At 43.7% G+C, this 14,597-nt stretch overlaps 1 protein-coding gene across 2 annotated transcripts in view; it reads right to left on the bottom strand.

Annotated features, from left to right (window-relative positions):
* The window catches only part of ANKFY1 (ankyrin repeat and FYVE domain containing 1), a 34,199-nt gene extending 22,979 nt beyond the window's left edge, over positions 1-11,220 (bottom strand). The window contains exons 1-5 of one of the 2 annotated variants that reach the window (XM_074845553.1): positions 11,158-11,220; positions 5,870-6,062; positions 4,170-4,288; positions 1,678-1,813; positions 32-155 (exon numbers count right to left, since the gene is read on the bottom strand). In XM_074845553.1, the coding sequence (XP_074701654.1) occupies positions 32-155; positions 1,678-1,813; positions 4,170-4,288; positions 5,870-6,062; positions 11,158-11,167 (582 nt within the window). In that variant the 5' untranslated portion in view covers positions 11,168-11,220. The remainder of the gene's footprint in view (positions 1-31; positions 156-1,677; positions 1,814-4,169; positions 4,289-5,869; positions 6,063-11,157) is intronic. The other variant, XM_074845554.1, reaches the window with a different exon arrangement.
* Between the last annotated feature and the right edge of the window lie 3,377 nt (positions 11,221-14,597).

Below are 14,597 nucleotides of genomic sequence, written 5' to 3'. Positions count from 1 at the left end.
TTTCCTCTTGCTTCCTTATGACAGTACTTACCCAGTGACTAGCAATTATCTCAGCACAATAGTTCAGCAGAGTGCTAGCATTCAGCTCCTCAGCAGTCTGATAGAAACGAATGCAGTTCCTGACATTAACTAGTGACATAACTCCTTTTTCACATCTGTCAAAATAGGAAAGAGTGTTCAGTAATCAGGGAACAGCTTTGCTGTGATCACTCTCCCAGGCTGTAACAGTCCTATATACTCCTCTTCCTAGATGCCAGTAAAAAGAGGCTTGGCCTTGCTTTACTATAAGGCTAAGCAGCATAAACATACTTTAATCAGAAGCTCTGCAAGACAGTTTCCATAAGAGCAGACTCCTGCTAGAGTCCATCTAAGCCAAGGTCCCATAATAGCACCACATGCTGCAGGAGCCTCCAAGTGGAGACAGAGTTCTCCCAGGGGAGCAAACTGCAGTTCATTCACTGATATGAAGCAGGGAAGATGTCTACCTTTACAAGTACTACAATCAGTGATCACAAGCAGCTTGTGTGTCAAAGCTAGAAAAAGGCATGCCAAATACAGCTATTCGTTTAATGAAGAGAAGGGATAAGCTTTAACAGCAGATCCACCTAATCTTTATAGGTGGAAAGCTATTAGTTAGAGTTTACGGGAAGAAAATCCAAGTACTTCAAAATGAAGTTAAACATGTCAGTGATCTCCAAGTAGATATCAAGACCAAAACAATGGAAATACTTGTCTCCAGGTGCAGATACCTACCAAGCCATCTAATAATTACCAGTAGCATACTGCACATGGACTTGTCACTAGACCTCCATGACCAGACAACAACTGAGGAATGTTTAGGTACTACAACATGAAGACTGTTTTAGGCTGCTACAAAACTTTAAGGCAGTTTTAGCACTGGCCTTATACATATCAACTTCTTTGTTCAGAAGACTTGACAGCAATTTAGTTTGCTTCACGCTGAGTCACACTTAAATCATAGATTATGAGTGCCATGTACTGCTACAGCCCCAGACACCCCTTGGGCAAAAGATTATCATATCAAAGGGTACTTTATCTTTGACTAAATTCAAGGCTTCGAAGTTGTACAAAACTTGCAGGGGTTTCAATTCGTACATTCAGGTTTCTTGCTAACTCTAAATGTTTATTTAGAGCACTCTATACATCCAAGATAACAACCTAGCCTCTACTAGAATGGTGTAATCATAATCTCAAGTGGCAAAGCATGGTACTGTTACATCAACCTTCTTTATGAAGAAAAGTTGCCGCCAAAATGCACAGAACAGCAGCTATTTAAGTTAAAAATTTTTCACCTGCAGTATTTTAATACTGCAAGCTACTTGCCATTGACTCTTCCTAGCATTCTCTTTAACAATTCCTTTCTTGCAACAATGCAGAGCTTGTTACTAATGTACTGATCTGTTTCCTCTTAATGCCAAATTAGGGTTATTCGTTTGACTGGGAGAGGAACTGGAAAGTAAACATAAAAGCTACGAGAAAAACCGCTACAGTTTAAAAGTGTAGTGCAAGGCTTCATTCCCTGTGATAAACTGAATGTCATGCTGTATTATCTTTGAAAAAGCAAAGTTTTATCCAATTGCCAGCAGCTACCATCTTATTTCTATTCAAACAAGGTTCAAGAGTTCAGGAAGATTCACTGTATTTACCAAGACTCACCTTTCCCTAAGCAGCTGGAGCTGAAATTTATTAGCTAGTTTCATGAGCTCTGTCAAGAAGATATCATCTTCTCTTAGCTCAAGTTCATCTGTGTAGATCCACCGCAGCATTGCCATGGTTACCTCTGGGTCAGCATCTGGTACGGGGAGCAACAGGGATTACTAGAACACCCAAAGAACAATCGTCTATTCAAGTAGCTGCTATTCCTCTGACTGTTAAAGTCACAGCTACCATGGAAAAAAAAGATAGCCTTGTTGAAACTGTACTGCTTTAGTTCAGCCAAAACGTCAGAAGAGAAGCAAAACTGGTTAGAAGTTTAAACTTGTAAGAATGCTGGCACCAAGCAGGAAAACCTTTTTTCCACTGGAACACTGTGCAGAATGCAGGGAGCTCTGTAACATATACCTGCCACACAAATGTTGCATATTTAGGGGCCAGCGATGTCCCTTTACAGCCTTTGGTCCCTCACATATGGCTAAATCCACATCTACATTTGACAAGCACAAATCCCCTTTTCGAGTTAAGAATCCTCCCTCTTTTACATTATAGCCATATGTTATGAACTGTTGCATTCCAACAAAAGTACCTACAATGCCTGCAAAGTACTTAAACTGTTGGGCACCATTTCTAAGAAAGGTCCAAAAGAGTCAGTTTAAGAAGCTGGTTAGATTTCAGGTGTTTACATCACTGATCACAAGCCTGATGTTTTTACACAGGAAGAAAAATAGAAACCTACACCACTGGACACAAGATATACAAACCCACTGGCCAGGGACCTTTGTCACCTAGTCAGAAGGATAGTGACAATCCTACTTACAAGGATGTAGATAAGAATTACTCCACAGTGTAAGATCAGACCAATTACAACAAAAAATACCATTCATTTCGAAAAATAACATTAGTCCCTTAAGCTGTTTTGTTTGTTTTTAAAACAAAACCATACATGTTTAAGACACTGAAATACCCATCCTAAAACATCTCCTATACATGGAGGGTTGCCCCAGGTTATTTGCGGAGTACCAGACAGTACTTGGCAGAGCATGTAGGCTGCCTCCTAAGGAACAGGGAGGTTTTAGTAAGGCAAGCATCTTTTGCCAAACTTGAAGTAATCAGAAAAACTACTTGAGTGGTAATATCAGCTCTGCCTTGGCAGAGATAAGAGTTCAGTTTCTCCCTCCCAACAAGAGAACCTGTGTTCATCTCTTTCTACTCTTCTTAAAGAGTAGAAAATTCTCCATATTACATGAACTCTAAAAATACTCAATTTTAAATGCTGCCTGTAGTTTGAAGTTACAATTCCAGAAATCTTAGCTTGCAAGTTCTTAGGAGAACCTCTTAAGAAAACCATGACTGTTTTTAGGGAACAGCTTGTTGCTTGCTACAACCATTTTATAATCTAATCCATGTGCCATTTATCAAATTTTATTTAAAAAAAAAAAAAAATCAGTTTTACACAGCAGAAAGTATCACTAGCACTTATTTTAATGATCATTCTCTAGTAGGAAGTGTCACATTTGAGATTCTCAGACTAGTTTAAGCATGGAGCTAGAAATGCCACTTGCAACAAAACTACAATTAACATAAGAGCTTTTTGGTAATAATCTTTTGCTAGCATAGCACTCAATTTAAAACCTCCCTGGCATCTGTTTTCTTGTGGCTGCAGAAGGATCCATAAATCCTTTGGTAAGAAAGCCAATACTGTCTCATAAAGCTAGCTTGCTGTGACTTGCTTCTTTCCATTTTGTCTGCACGTAGGATTCATGATAAGATTAAGTGCAGAAAGTGAAGCCAATGTTTAATATGCAACATACCAGCCAGCAAACCTGCTTAACTTCATGCCTGTTTTTATTGCTCACAAATTAATTGTATAAGACTCTTCAATACTGTTAAGTACAGAAGAAAAGCCTGTCAAGAGGTTCAACCTGCACAAACACTTCCCCATGTAAGTACATGCAAGAAACAGCTACAGCAGAACAAAACACCATCTTGAAGACTGTGTTTTAGAAAACTTCTCTTCCTCATCTATTTTGCAAAGGTATCAAAGTGCCAAAAGCAAATACTTTTCAAGAACACATCAGTATTGGTATTCATTTCCCACACACACTATGTTAACAAGAAGCAAGGTATTCCCATGACACACTTCAGAGAAATTATGCACACTGCCTCAAAAAGCCCTGTCCTTAGAAAGAAATCAAGCTCCTCCATATAGATTTTTCATTATGTAGTTGACTCTAGGAAAGATAAACAGGCCACCATTCTCAACCCCTGTTCATTAAAGAGAAAGAAGGTAGGTTATTGATTTAACTAGCACTAGCACCAAGTTCACAAGCATACCACCATGTTTCAGAGACAGAGCTCCATAATTAACAGATTAAGCACCACTTTTTGTGGATAGCAGCAGTCCAAAAGGTACATAAGTAACCTTTTCCCAACAGGCCCTTTCAGTCATCCTAAAGACAACTGAAGCACCATACTGGTAAGCAATGACTGACCTGACAGATCCAGCTCCTCTGTTGAGGCAAGGCTGGCAAGACTCCAAGTATCACTGCGTGCCGCCAAGACAAATTTGTGAGCACTGATGCGCTTGTCCCCAACCTTTATCTTCAGATCACTGGTAAGAGAAAAAAAAGCACATACATGTATAACACACACTTCCCCTGTGCTTAGATACATACAGATTCCGCATCTCCATAGTGTCTGTGTCCTGGTACCCACGTTTAGGTTCAAGTTGTTCAAGAGACATCAAAACACATTTAATTGGTTAAGTAGAACACATTGCCAAATGATACAATTCTTATTTTTCTAGGGAGAAATGCAAAGAGTCATTAGCACTTAAAGTGTTTGAGTGGGGTTTTTTAACCATTTAGGAATAAACTGCAATGGAATTATTGCAGAAGATAAGAAAAATTCAACAATCTTGAGGTTAAATATTTATGTCACAGTGTCCATACTAATACTGTCAGCTAAGCACCAATGGTTTCAGGCAAGACCAGCAAGAGAACAAATGATGTTTGACAGTAGTGTGAGTACAAGGCAGACTCCAAGAACGCCCAGTTCCCAGGAGACCAGCTGTCAAGAACACTGATCTCATCCTGACCCCTTTAACACCAGGTTATCCTTCATAGTTAGGAAGTACTTGCCCTGCTTATTTTAAAATCCCATAGCTTGCAAATGCTCTGACTGTGTACGTACTTCCCAGGCCATTTTCTAAATCAAAGCACTGCTATAAACTACAGTACAAAATACAGAGATGTTACTTAACAAAACTTGCACTAGGACTTGCTACCTTTGTCATTTTATGATTTACAGGTCCTTTTTGACAACAACTCTATGCCCTTAAAACTAAAAGCTGAACAGAAATAAAGTGATCCAACTCTTCTGACATACACTATCTAACAAATCTTTCACCCAGTGTCCTATAAGTTCTGGCCAGACACAGAGCCTTTTCTCAGGGAGGCTCATGAAGAGATACAAGGGGAAGGAAATTTTAATCAAAACTATGTATTTTCCCCTTACATGACTGGATTCCTTTACTATATTGGTATTGCTTTCATTAATAACAAAGAAATTGACAAGTGTCATAGTAGTCTTGGAACTAAATGAGTAAAGGGATCTAGGGTATTGAAGGTGATCCTTAACATGCCTATGAAAAAGAAACCATTAAACCTAATTTTGTGTTGAGATTCAGAGATACAATATCATTTATACCACTAAGTCACACATATCACTAAGACCTGTTACATCACACAACCAGACAAGCTAATTTAATCAAGCTTCTTTACCCTCAACAGGAGTACAGAACTTGTTTCAAAGACATATCCTTTCAAGAAAGGAGGGCTTTCCAGTTGGCAGAAGGCACATTGTGTAATTAATCCATCAACTAAGCACAGATCAGTTTAAAATGACTTCTGTTCCAAGGAAGCTTTGGTGTTGACAGTGAAAACGGTCAGTTTTCTTTAAACTTGTCTTAAATGTCAGTCTCAGATGAATTTCTACTTAGAGCTCGATTCAAGAACTGGATTCAGTAGGCTACCCAATCTCAGCATACTCTTCCAACTGCAATTGGAACTGAGGACCCTACTCCTATCCCGCAGCAGAGAAAGCACTTTCCTTGTCTAAGACGAGTACCCACTACAGTCAATAAAGCCAAAGGTTCCTGTAATGCCCCCTTCTCCAAAGGGGCATTTCTTACCTGTACTGCTCCTGCTGATAGAGTTCAGCTACAATGGCAAGAAGTCGACTGATGAAGGTGTCGCTGGCACTGTCTTGGTTAGCCTTGGCAGCCAGAAGATTGCATCTCCGTTCTGTATCAACGAGTTTCTTCTGCAGCTTTACATACTCCTGGCGGAGAAGCATCAGGTGCTTTTCCAGCTTGGCCACCTCCTCTGCAGAGGCACACAGTGTTACTACAAGGCTGAAACATGCACACCTTTGTTTTGCATCTGAGGGTAACTTAACCCTACAAGCACATTACACATCTAGTTTAATCATGAAACACTCCAGTAAGAGTCTCTCCTCTTCCACGCTACTTGAGCATCTTGCCCCCCATATTAAGCCTTTTATTTTATACCACTGCTAGCCATAAACACATGAAAAAAATCATCAGAACACAGTCATAGAAGCCACTTACAAAGAAAGTCCTGACTGGACAGGATTCAGGAAATGTCATAAGCTTTCTGGGAGTCCATGACTGTGGGAATTATGGTGGGGTAGAGGACTCTTTGGTTCTTACCCATTTTTCCAGTTAAGATGCTGTTTGACTTTACAGCTGAGGCATCAACCACAAGTGAGCATGAGAACAGTTACTGACATAGCATGCCTACCCCAGAGTACTTAACTGACACATTTAGAACTCCTTACACTGTCAGCTAAGAAACTCTTTAAGAAATGGCCAGAGTGGAAAACAGATTCTCCCCAGAATCTATGTTTTAAAGGCCAGTCAAAAATATATAAAACTCCTCTTGCTACTGGCACACACACATTCCTCCACTGACAAGGCACCGCTACACGCAGTCGGGTCCATGGTGGCTATTTCAACCCAGGAGTAGCACAGCGACAGCACCTGGGAGTCTGATCCCTGATCAAGTATTTCCATCCCACTGCAGAACCCACTTTTCCACCACACTTAACTGGTAAAAAACCTCTACTTTGCTGCTGCAAGGAAACATCTGTACAGGTACTTAAAGCCAGTCCAATTTATGAATACTTATTTATGGATTAGCTGCACAAACTACATGTAGCTATCAATCATTGTGCTTAACTGATTATTTCCCCCCATCATTATTTTCCAAATATGGTACAAATCCAGAACCAGTCTTAAAACAAGAGGGGGCAGGGAAGAGAAATTTGCAAGCCAACCAATGATTTTAAGTGGGAAAGTTCCTACAAGATTACTCCCTATCAGCCAGGAATTCATTGTTCAACAATTTTCCTCAAATATTTACTAAATGTAAGTCACTACTACAAACAGTGAAAAACTGAGCTCTATTGACCAGTGTTTTCTTCTTGCTTCTGTAAAAAAGCTCAACAGCATAGCTGACCTTGGCCTTGCTCCAACACAGGTCCCCAGGGCAGAGCATCCTCCTCCAGCTCAGCTGCAGACAGAATGCCTCATTTAGTCTTTCCTCTACGGATTGCTGCAGCAAATGCTCCCTCATAAGTCTTTTAACTTAACAAGTACTGTAATGAATAAACAGAAGGTAATTTACCCTACTTTCTCCCCAGTTAATACTACCTAAGCAGGTTTGGCAGTGTACTTCCTTCAACAGCCTTTTATTTAGCTTCATCCTTTAAAAGTTAATAGATACCATCTCCTTTGGGATTCTTTCCTTATTCTATGATTTCAGAGTTGCACTACCAATACCACACCAAGCCTCAAAGACAGTTTGAAATTCTGCTCTGGTCTGTCTTTTTATCTAAAGATAAATGCAGTTTCAGTGTTCCCAGAACTAGAAGGGCATGTCTCTTGAGCAACAGTTCCGTCCCAATTGATTCATAAGGAGGGTGTCAAGGGTGGCACAAAGCAAGCCCTACTGTTACAGCAGGGAGAGCAGAAGTCTGAGAGGAGCCAAGAATGATCAGAGAGACACTGAGAACTGCACCAAAAATTAGTCTGTGAACACCACCACTATTCATACAGTGAGATTTTTAGGTGCCATACAAATTCAAATGCTAGGAATAAGACGCTGCCTGCTGAACCTCATAGCATGTATCATCTTAAAGAAATACTGCATCTTCCAGTCAAGCAATGAGAGTGTGAAGGTGGGAATAAAGAATTAATATCAGAAGGTAACATTTCAAATACTGTCATTTTGCCAAAGTCAGCTCACTGGCTCCAAATTACTCTGAAGTCAATAGCACACAATGCAGAAATACCTTAAACCCTCAAACAGCAGTAGCTTAAGCTTTATGCATATCTGACAATCAAGCTTGTTACTGCTGCTTCCAGGGCAATCCAAGACAGTCCTTACTGGCAGTGAAAGTACCTCAAAGAACTGAAGCTTTGAGAAATCTTCTTTTCAGCTTGACAGCATACACCTCCTGCAACCTCAGTGAGAGGGACTGATAGGTATTTGCTTACTCTAAGAATTACAAGAGCTGGAAAAGAAGAGTTTCTCTTCATCTACACAACAGGCACACCAGTTGTGTTGTGGCTACTGCTGCACACTTGCAGGCAATATTTGATCTTACAGCACATTGCAAGTGCACATTCGAGACAGTCCTCAATGTCCAGTTAATCAACATTCACTGCAAAGCAGCAAAGCCTCAAGTTTTCCCTGTATACTGTTCATTTAAAGAGATAATAAAAGAGTTGCTTAAAATAAGAATTGCTTCAAAAGTGGAACCTGCTCAATCTCAGGTAGAAGCACCACAACTCCTGGTTTACTGTCTACAGTCCTCAGTTTTGGAAGGGGGCAAAGTGTCATCACTTTTTAAAAATCAATGTAAGATGACCATTGTATCTCCAAGCTGGCAATCATTTTGGCAGAGCACATATTATTACCAGCCCACATTACGTATGACCATTCACCTGACTGCCTCCCAAGTATAATGTACAATTACTGCATGCATACACACATCTAATGAAGATCCTTGCATCGAGACACTGAAAGAACAGCCTCACTGGACAGGACTAGTAAGTCTCTGGGTAAACATCAATCCACATGCATCAGTGAAGAGGATGCTTGCGTTCAGCAGAGAGGCATACACAAAGCAACTCCTTTTCTGAGCCCACAGTCCAGGTACAGAGTTAACAGATGGCTAGACAAGAGAATAAAAGCAGTGTTTGTTAACAGCTTTCTGGCAGATAGACTAGCCTCTCATGAACTGGCAGAAGTTTATGTTCCATATCAAAGACTTTAAAAAGGACTTCAGAAAAGGCTACTGACATTTTCTTATAGAAGGCACAGAAGTACTCAAGGGCAGCTAGATATCTGAATCCAAAGAGATAAGCAGGGAGGCAACAGGCAATGGGGTAACAGATAGGATGTACCAAAAACTAGAGTGCAGTGGAACCCATTACACTGCCCATCCCACCCATCAAAAGCAGTCACAGAAGCAATATGGGTAAATTTTTGTTTACTTATGAAGTGGACCTGAGTGAAATATTTCAGAAAAATATATTATTTCCTTACCCTCTCAGGTCAGGTCCTTCCATCCACTGCTCCACACTCTGACTCCCATCTCCCCAAGGCTATACTAGTTACTGCTTTCTAGTTCCTCCTCATTTTTGCACACTTATGATCTTTACCCTGACAACCACCCCAAAGTACTACAGCGTACCTCCTCCTGCTCCAGACTCAAGCATTAATCCAACAATTTTTACCCATGCCTGCATATGACCTAGTATCCTCTGGTATTGATGGTACAGAACTCTTACAGAAATTACAAAAGCAAGCTTGGCTTTTGTCTTTACAAACTGTTCAATCAATCTGTAGCTTGTAATTGCAATAAATCTAATTCAGAACTTCTGTACCCAGAGACAACACTTCCATAAGAAAAAGCACTCTGCTTCTGAGCAGATGACCACAGTCTGACAAAGTCCCTTCCTTAATAAGCCTTCACCTTTCATCTGACTCTCCAATATCACCAGTCCTTAACTAGAAAAGTGTTGCTGCAGATAAGTGCTTTGTCTGAAGGGACAGAAGGAGCCCCTCTACCCAGATATCATAAGGAATTGAGTGGGGAGAGCTACAACTCCAGCTTATTACTCCTGTTCATGCAGGATCACCCACTGGTCATGTGCTCTCTTTAGCCACAAGATCAGAGAATTACTTGGATTAGGAAAGAATCTTTGAGAAGTACAGATGTCTGAAACAGGACTTGCATCACCTGCAGGTTCATTCTGCAGAGCAGGACCCTGAACGAGAGCCACAGATCCTTGAGGGTCTCAGTGGGGAAAGTTTCAGCACCCACAGACATCTCTGACAGATGATGTCCACCAGAACTGGGTCACCAAGGCTTAAAAGCAAGCCTAAGCTGCTGGTCAGCTAAATATGAAACAGCGGTATTTCAGCACACAAAGTTAGGGAGTTGCTCTAAGGATTTATTAAATCAGCTTGACTGCAGCATCCTCTCAGCTGATGCATGCCAGAAGATCAGCATCTGCTACATCCTAGTTAATCTTCCACAAGTGGTTTTAAAATTCTACCACTGAGAGTTGCACTTCAGGAGTTGAAGGCTGTGCTTTTAACACTGCAAGTTAGAGTCTTCATTTCCTTTTTAACTTGGGGCTTTTTAGCTCAGTTTGCCGACTCAGTTTCCTCCAGGGAGGAAAAGAGGAAGCTTCTGTCTTGCAGAAAGATGCAGGACTGTAAAGATTCAAGTGTTTTTTCAAACTCCATTACCTCAGTTAAATTCATTTTGAAATGGTGTAACTGATGGCAAACCAAAACCAGTCTAGGAGTTCCGCAGATCTCATCAGAGCCCAAATTTGACAAAAGGACTCCCAGCAGCAAGTGACCGGGAGGCTGCAGCACAGCCGCCCCACCTCACTCCAAGAAAAGCCGCCGCCCGTAGCGACTCCGACAAACCGCGCCGGGCTCTCCGCGCCCCGGCAGCCCCGGGACAGGCGGCATCGCCCACCGCGGCTCCCGCCTGACCCACCAAGTGCGGGGAGCGGGATGTCCCGGCGGCCCCCCCACCACCCACAGCAGCCCAGAGCCAAGCTACCCCAGAAGTCCCGCTCCTGCGGGGCAAAGGCGCCGGTGCCAGGCCCGCCCGACCCCCGGGGGTGACAGCCCGCGGCCCCGGGCCGGGCAGAGCCCCCCCTCCCGCCATTTCACGTTCACCTCGGGGACGGCGGGCCCCACCCGCCGAGGGCAAGGCCGAGCCAGTCCCACATAGGGGAGCTGCAGGAGCCCCGCACGGGGGCTGCCCCCGGTCCCCTGCGTGCGGAGAAGCCACCCCGGCCGGCCGCGCTCCCCGTGCACCCGGCGGCCGCGGCCCCGCCCGGCCCCTCGCCTGGGCTCCCCCCCTTACCTTCCGCCATGTTGGGTCCGGGGCAGCCGCTCTCGCGAGAGCCGCCGCCCGCCCCGCCGCTCGCCCCGCCGCTCTCGCGAGACCCGCGCGGCTGCACCCCCCGCGCTGCGGCCGCCGCCTGCCCTCCGCGGGAGCCGCGGGCACGCCGGGCGCCCGCCGCACTTGCCGCTTTATACCGGCCGCGCCTCCCCGCCTCAGCCGGGGAACGGCCCCGCCCCGCCCTCCGGCCCGCGCCTGAGGCGCCTCGGCCGGGAGCGGCAGGCGGCAGCTGGTTTTAACCGCTCGGGGGGTTTCTCTTCCTCCCCCCTCCATAAGGCGCCCTGCCCGGATGATCCTGCAGGTGCCTCGTGGTGGCTGTTGGAACAGCGCGATGGCCGCGTTTGCAGCAGAGCGCCGACAGGCAGAGCTGGAGGGTTGGGAAACGCTGGAGAAAAACGCCCCGCACCCGCAGAAAACGCCCCCGGGGCCTGGGCGCGGCGGCGGCCTTGGCTTCCCCCGGGCTCCCGCCGGCGCCCAACGCCGCGCCGCGGCTGTAGCGCAGCCCAGCAGCAACGGGCGGTTCTCCCGCTGCCCCAGCTCCAGCCCAGCTAATGGAAGTGCCAGCGGGGGGTTTTCAGTCCGGCGGGGTCTTCTGGTTGCTGTTCGCGTTGCTTTTGTTTCAAAGTCCCACCAAGTGGATCTGTGCCCTGTGGGTAAGAAGTGAGACAGGCGATGACCTGTAACAGTACCGAGATCATCTTCTCAAGCCGTACGTACCACGTAGCTGACCCTCGACTGTTTTCAGTGCTCACCTTTCCTGCCTAGATGCAACAGAAATAAGAAAACATTCTACACTGATCAAACAGCAATTCTGTTGTTTGCTTTAACGAGCAAATTTCAAATAAATGTTTAAGCACATTATGCACAGTATTGTTTTACAGGCATAATTTTCTCCAGACTGCACCATAAGTGATCTTTGAAAAGTTGCTCTGCCTTACCTTAGTTCTCTGTGCCTGTTGGATAAAACAGCAAAACCAGCACTAGGCCTAGACCTAGGGCAGCCAGATTGTAGCTTCTAGACATACCATGAAACAGGATCCATTTCATTTTTCACAGCTCAATCACAAATGTGCACGACTTTGTGACACAGCTAACTTACACAACTGCTTTATGGGTGCTATTGATCATCTTGAGTAACTGCAAGGAAACAGTTATTGCTGCCTGATCAGATTTAGTCTTAGTTGAATTTCTGAGTAACAACAGAGATCTGATTTCAAATTACTGCTATGTTTTGCATCTGGGGAATCAGCAATGCCATCTTCTGTTGAGGATTTGCCTGGGCAGGAAGCCGTCTTATTACAGCCTCTCTTTAAAACCCAAGCATCTTCTGGTTTGGTTTAAAATCACTTGTTTGTGCTTCTGAAGATACGCAGAAATTTTAAGACTTGAGGTGCTCCTCTGTTTGCATTGTGATGGCACCGCACCAAGAGCAGTGCACCAGATGGTACAGACGCAATAAAAGTCCACCTCCCGTTGGCCTACCGAAAAAAACAAAATACACTTATAATCACTTCAGAATTAATGCTCTCCATTTATTGATTGTCTAGTTTCAATAAGCATTTTCTAGGCATCACAGCAGGAAAGAATTTTAGCATGACAGCTGAACAGCCCTTCTGATTTTTACAGAGATCTTCTCTGATGCGTAAGGGGCAGCATGGAGAAATATAAAAAAGGAATCAGGATGGACATACTACTTTGATATTTACTAAAATTCCATGCTTTTCTTTTCCTTTTCCCCCAGTGATGCAGTGTTATCTGGAAAACAGGCCACCAGGTGTTGGGGGAAAAAACAGCACAAAAACTCAGCCATAATTACAAGCCTCTGGAGAACTAGAAAAAGTATAATCCAATATGCTGACAGCCTACATAAACTCAACTAAGTACAAGATTGTGGTACAAGTGAAACTGAGTAAGAATGCTGGTTTACTTGATTGTTCAACTAGTATTCAAGTACTACTTGTATGTACTACATCTCTTCAATGGTGTTCCTATCTTGAGGCTAAACAGAAATTTCTGGCCGTGTTGTAGCCATCACAGCCAGATCCCTTTCATGTGTGGGGCAAGAACAAACAAAAAGGCAACTGTTATCACAGAAAAGTTAAGCGGGCCACTTCTGTGCCTGCCAGAGGCTTTCTACAACCTAGATGTTTGACACCAGACCCTCAGCTGCCTCCCTCCTTCATGGAGCACTGGGCATTAGCCATACCTGCAGCCTGTACATCTTAACAGTATCCCACAGTAACACTCCTTCTTTTGGAATATCTGGGTCATGAGAAATCACAAACCATCTCGGTAAGCCAGACTGAAGTGGGTTTATATCTGAATAATTTACAGAGAGGGGAACCGACACTGCTGTGGAATTAACAGTTCTTCCATCCCACTGAAGCAAGACTAACGTTTCCAGGCCTACCCCTTAAAGAACAAACAAGCAGCTCTTCTAGAGAACAAGTGAGAAAAATAAAGCTTTAAACTATTTTGTGAAGTTTACAGACGAGTCAGTTGTGAACTGTACCTGTTACTCGGGAAGACAAAACAAAACACTCTTGAACTCGCTGAAAGCAGCAAGTACCGATTATCCTGAATTGCTGCCAGCTCTCTAGATACGCTGTGGAAAGGGAAAAGGAAGGGCAGCCCCTCAGGGAAGAAGTCCACTGCTACATTTAGGAAGAGTAGCTTCTTCCCAGTGGTTTTTTTTTTGTGGAAAGAAGGGCACCATGCCACTGAAATTCTGCAAATAAAGGGTAGCCAGCTGGTGGGCAAGAAACCTCCTCCCAAGCACTTTCAGACAAGCACTCAAATGGGAACTAAAATCAGCTATTGTGTCTGGGCACTAACAGCTCTGAAGTACTGTGTGCATCTGCCAGCCTACATGAGCAGCCTATCCAATTAAAAGCAAATTTAACTAAAGATTTCTCAAAATAATTAGTTACCAAATATGTAAATGTGGACATTAAGCACATATATATGTTTATCTGAACCACCTGTAGGAGGAAGGAATACCCTTATTTGTAAGTCATCTTATACTTAAACGGCTTTTTTGTCCCATATGGCTGTCTTGCCACTAATAACTGTCACCTCCTTCCACCCAGCCCACCCCACAAGAAACCTGTAACATATGCCTTTTAATATATGCACATTGCACAGCAACCTGAAATGAAGTCAAGCCAGCCAGCAAATTAGTACTGAAGGCTTCTTACAAGGTGACTCCTTAACAGTGGAACTCTCCATTTATTAGTGGGTTACGTTGTGCTGTAAAAAGCTGCGGTAAACCTGTGACAGAGCAGAGAACAGTCAAGTAGTTACAAGTTCCTCTATAAAGCTTCAGTGGTAGAAAGGTATTTCAGGTAGGCTTGGAAAACTCTTTGCTACCAGATACTCTGAGATTAGTATTTGCTCACTGG

This window comes from Strix aluco, chromosome 19 (assembly GCF_031877795.1).
Source record: "Strix aluco isolate bStrAlu1 chromosome 19, bStrAlu1.hap1, whole genome shotgun sequence".
Lineage (NCBI taxonomy): Eukaryota > Metazoa > Chordata > Aves > Strigiformes > Strigidae > Strix > Strix aluco.
Note: the sequence above shows the minus strand (reverse complement) of the source record. Positions and strands in the feature narration are given on the sequence as shown.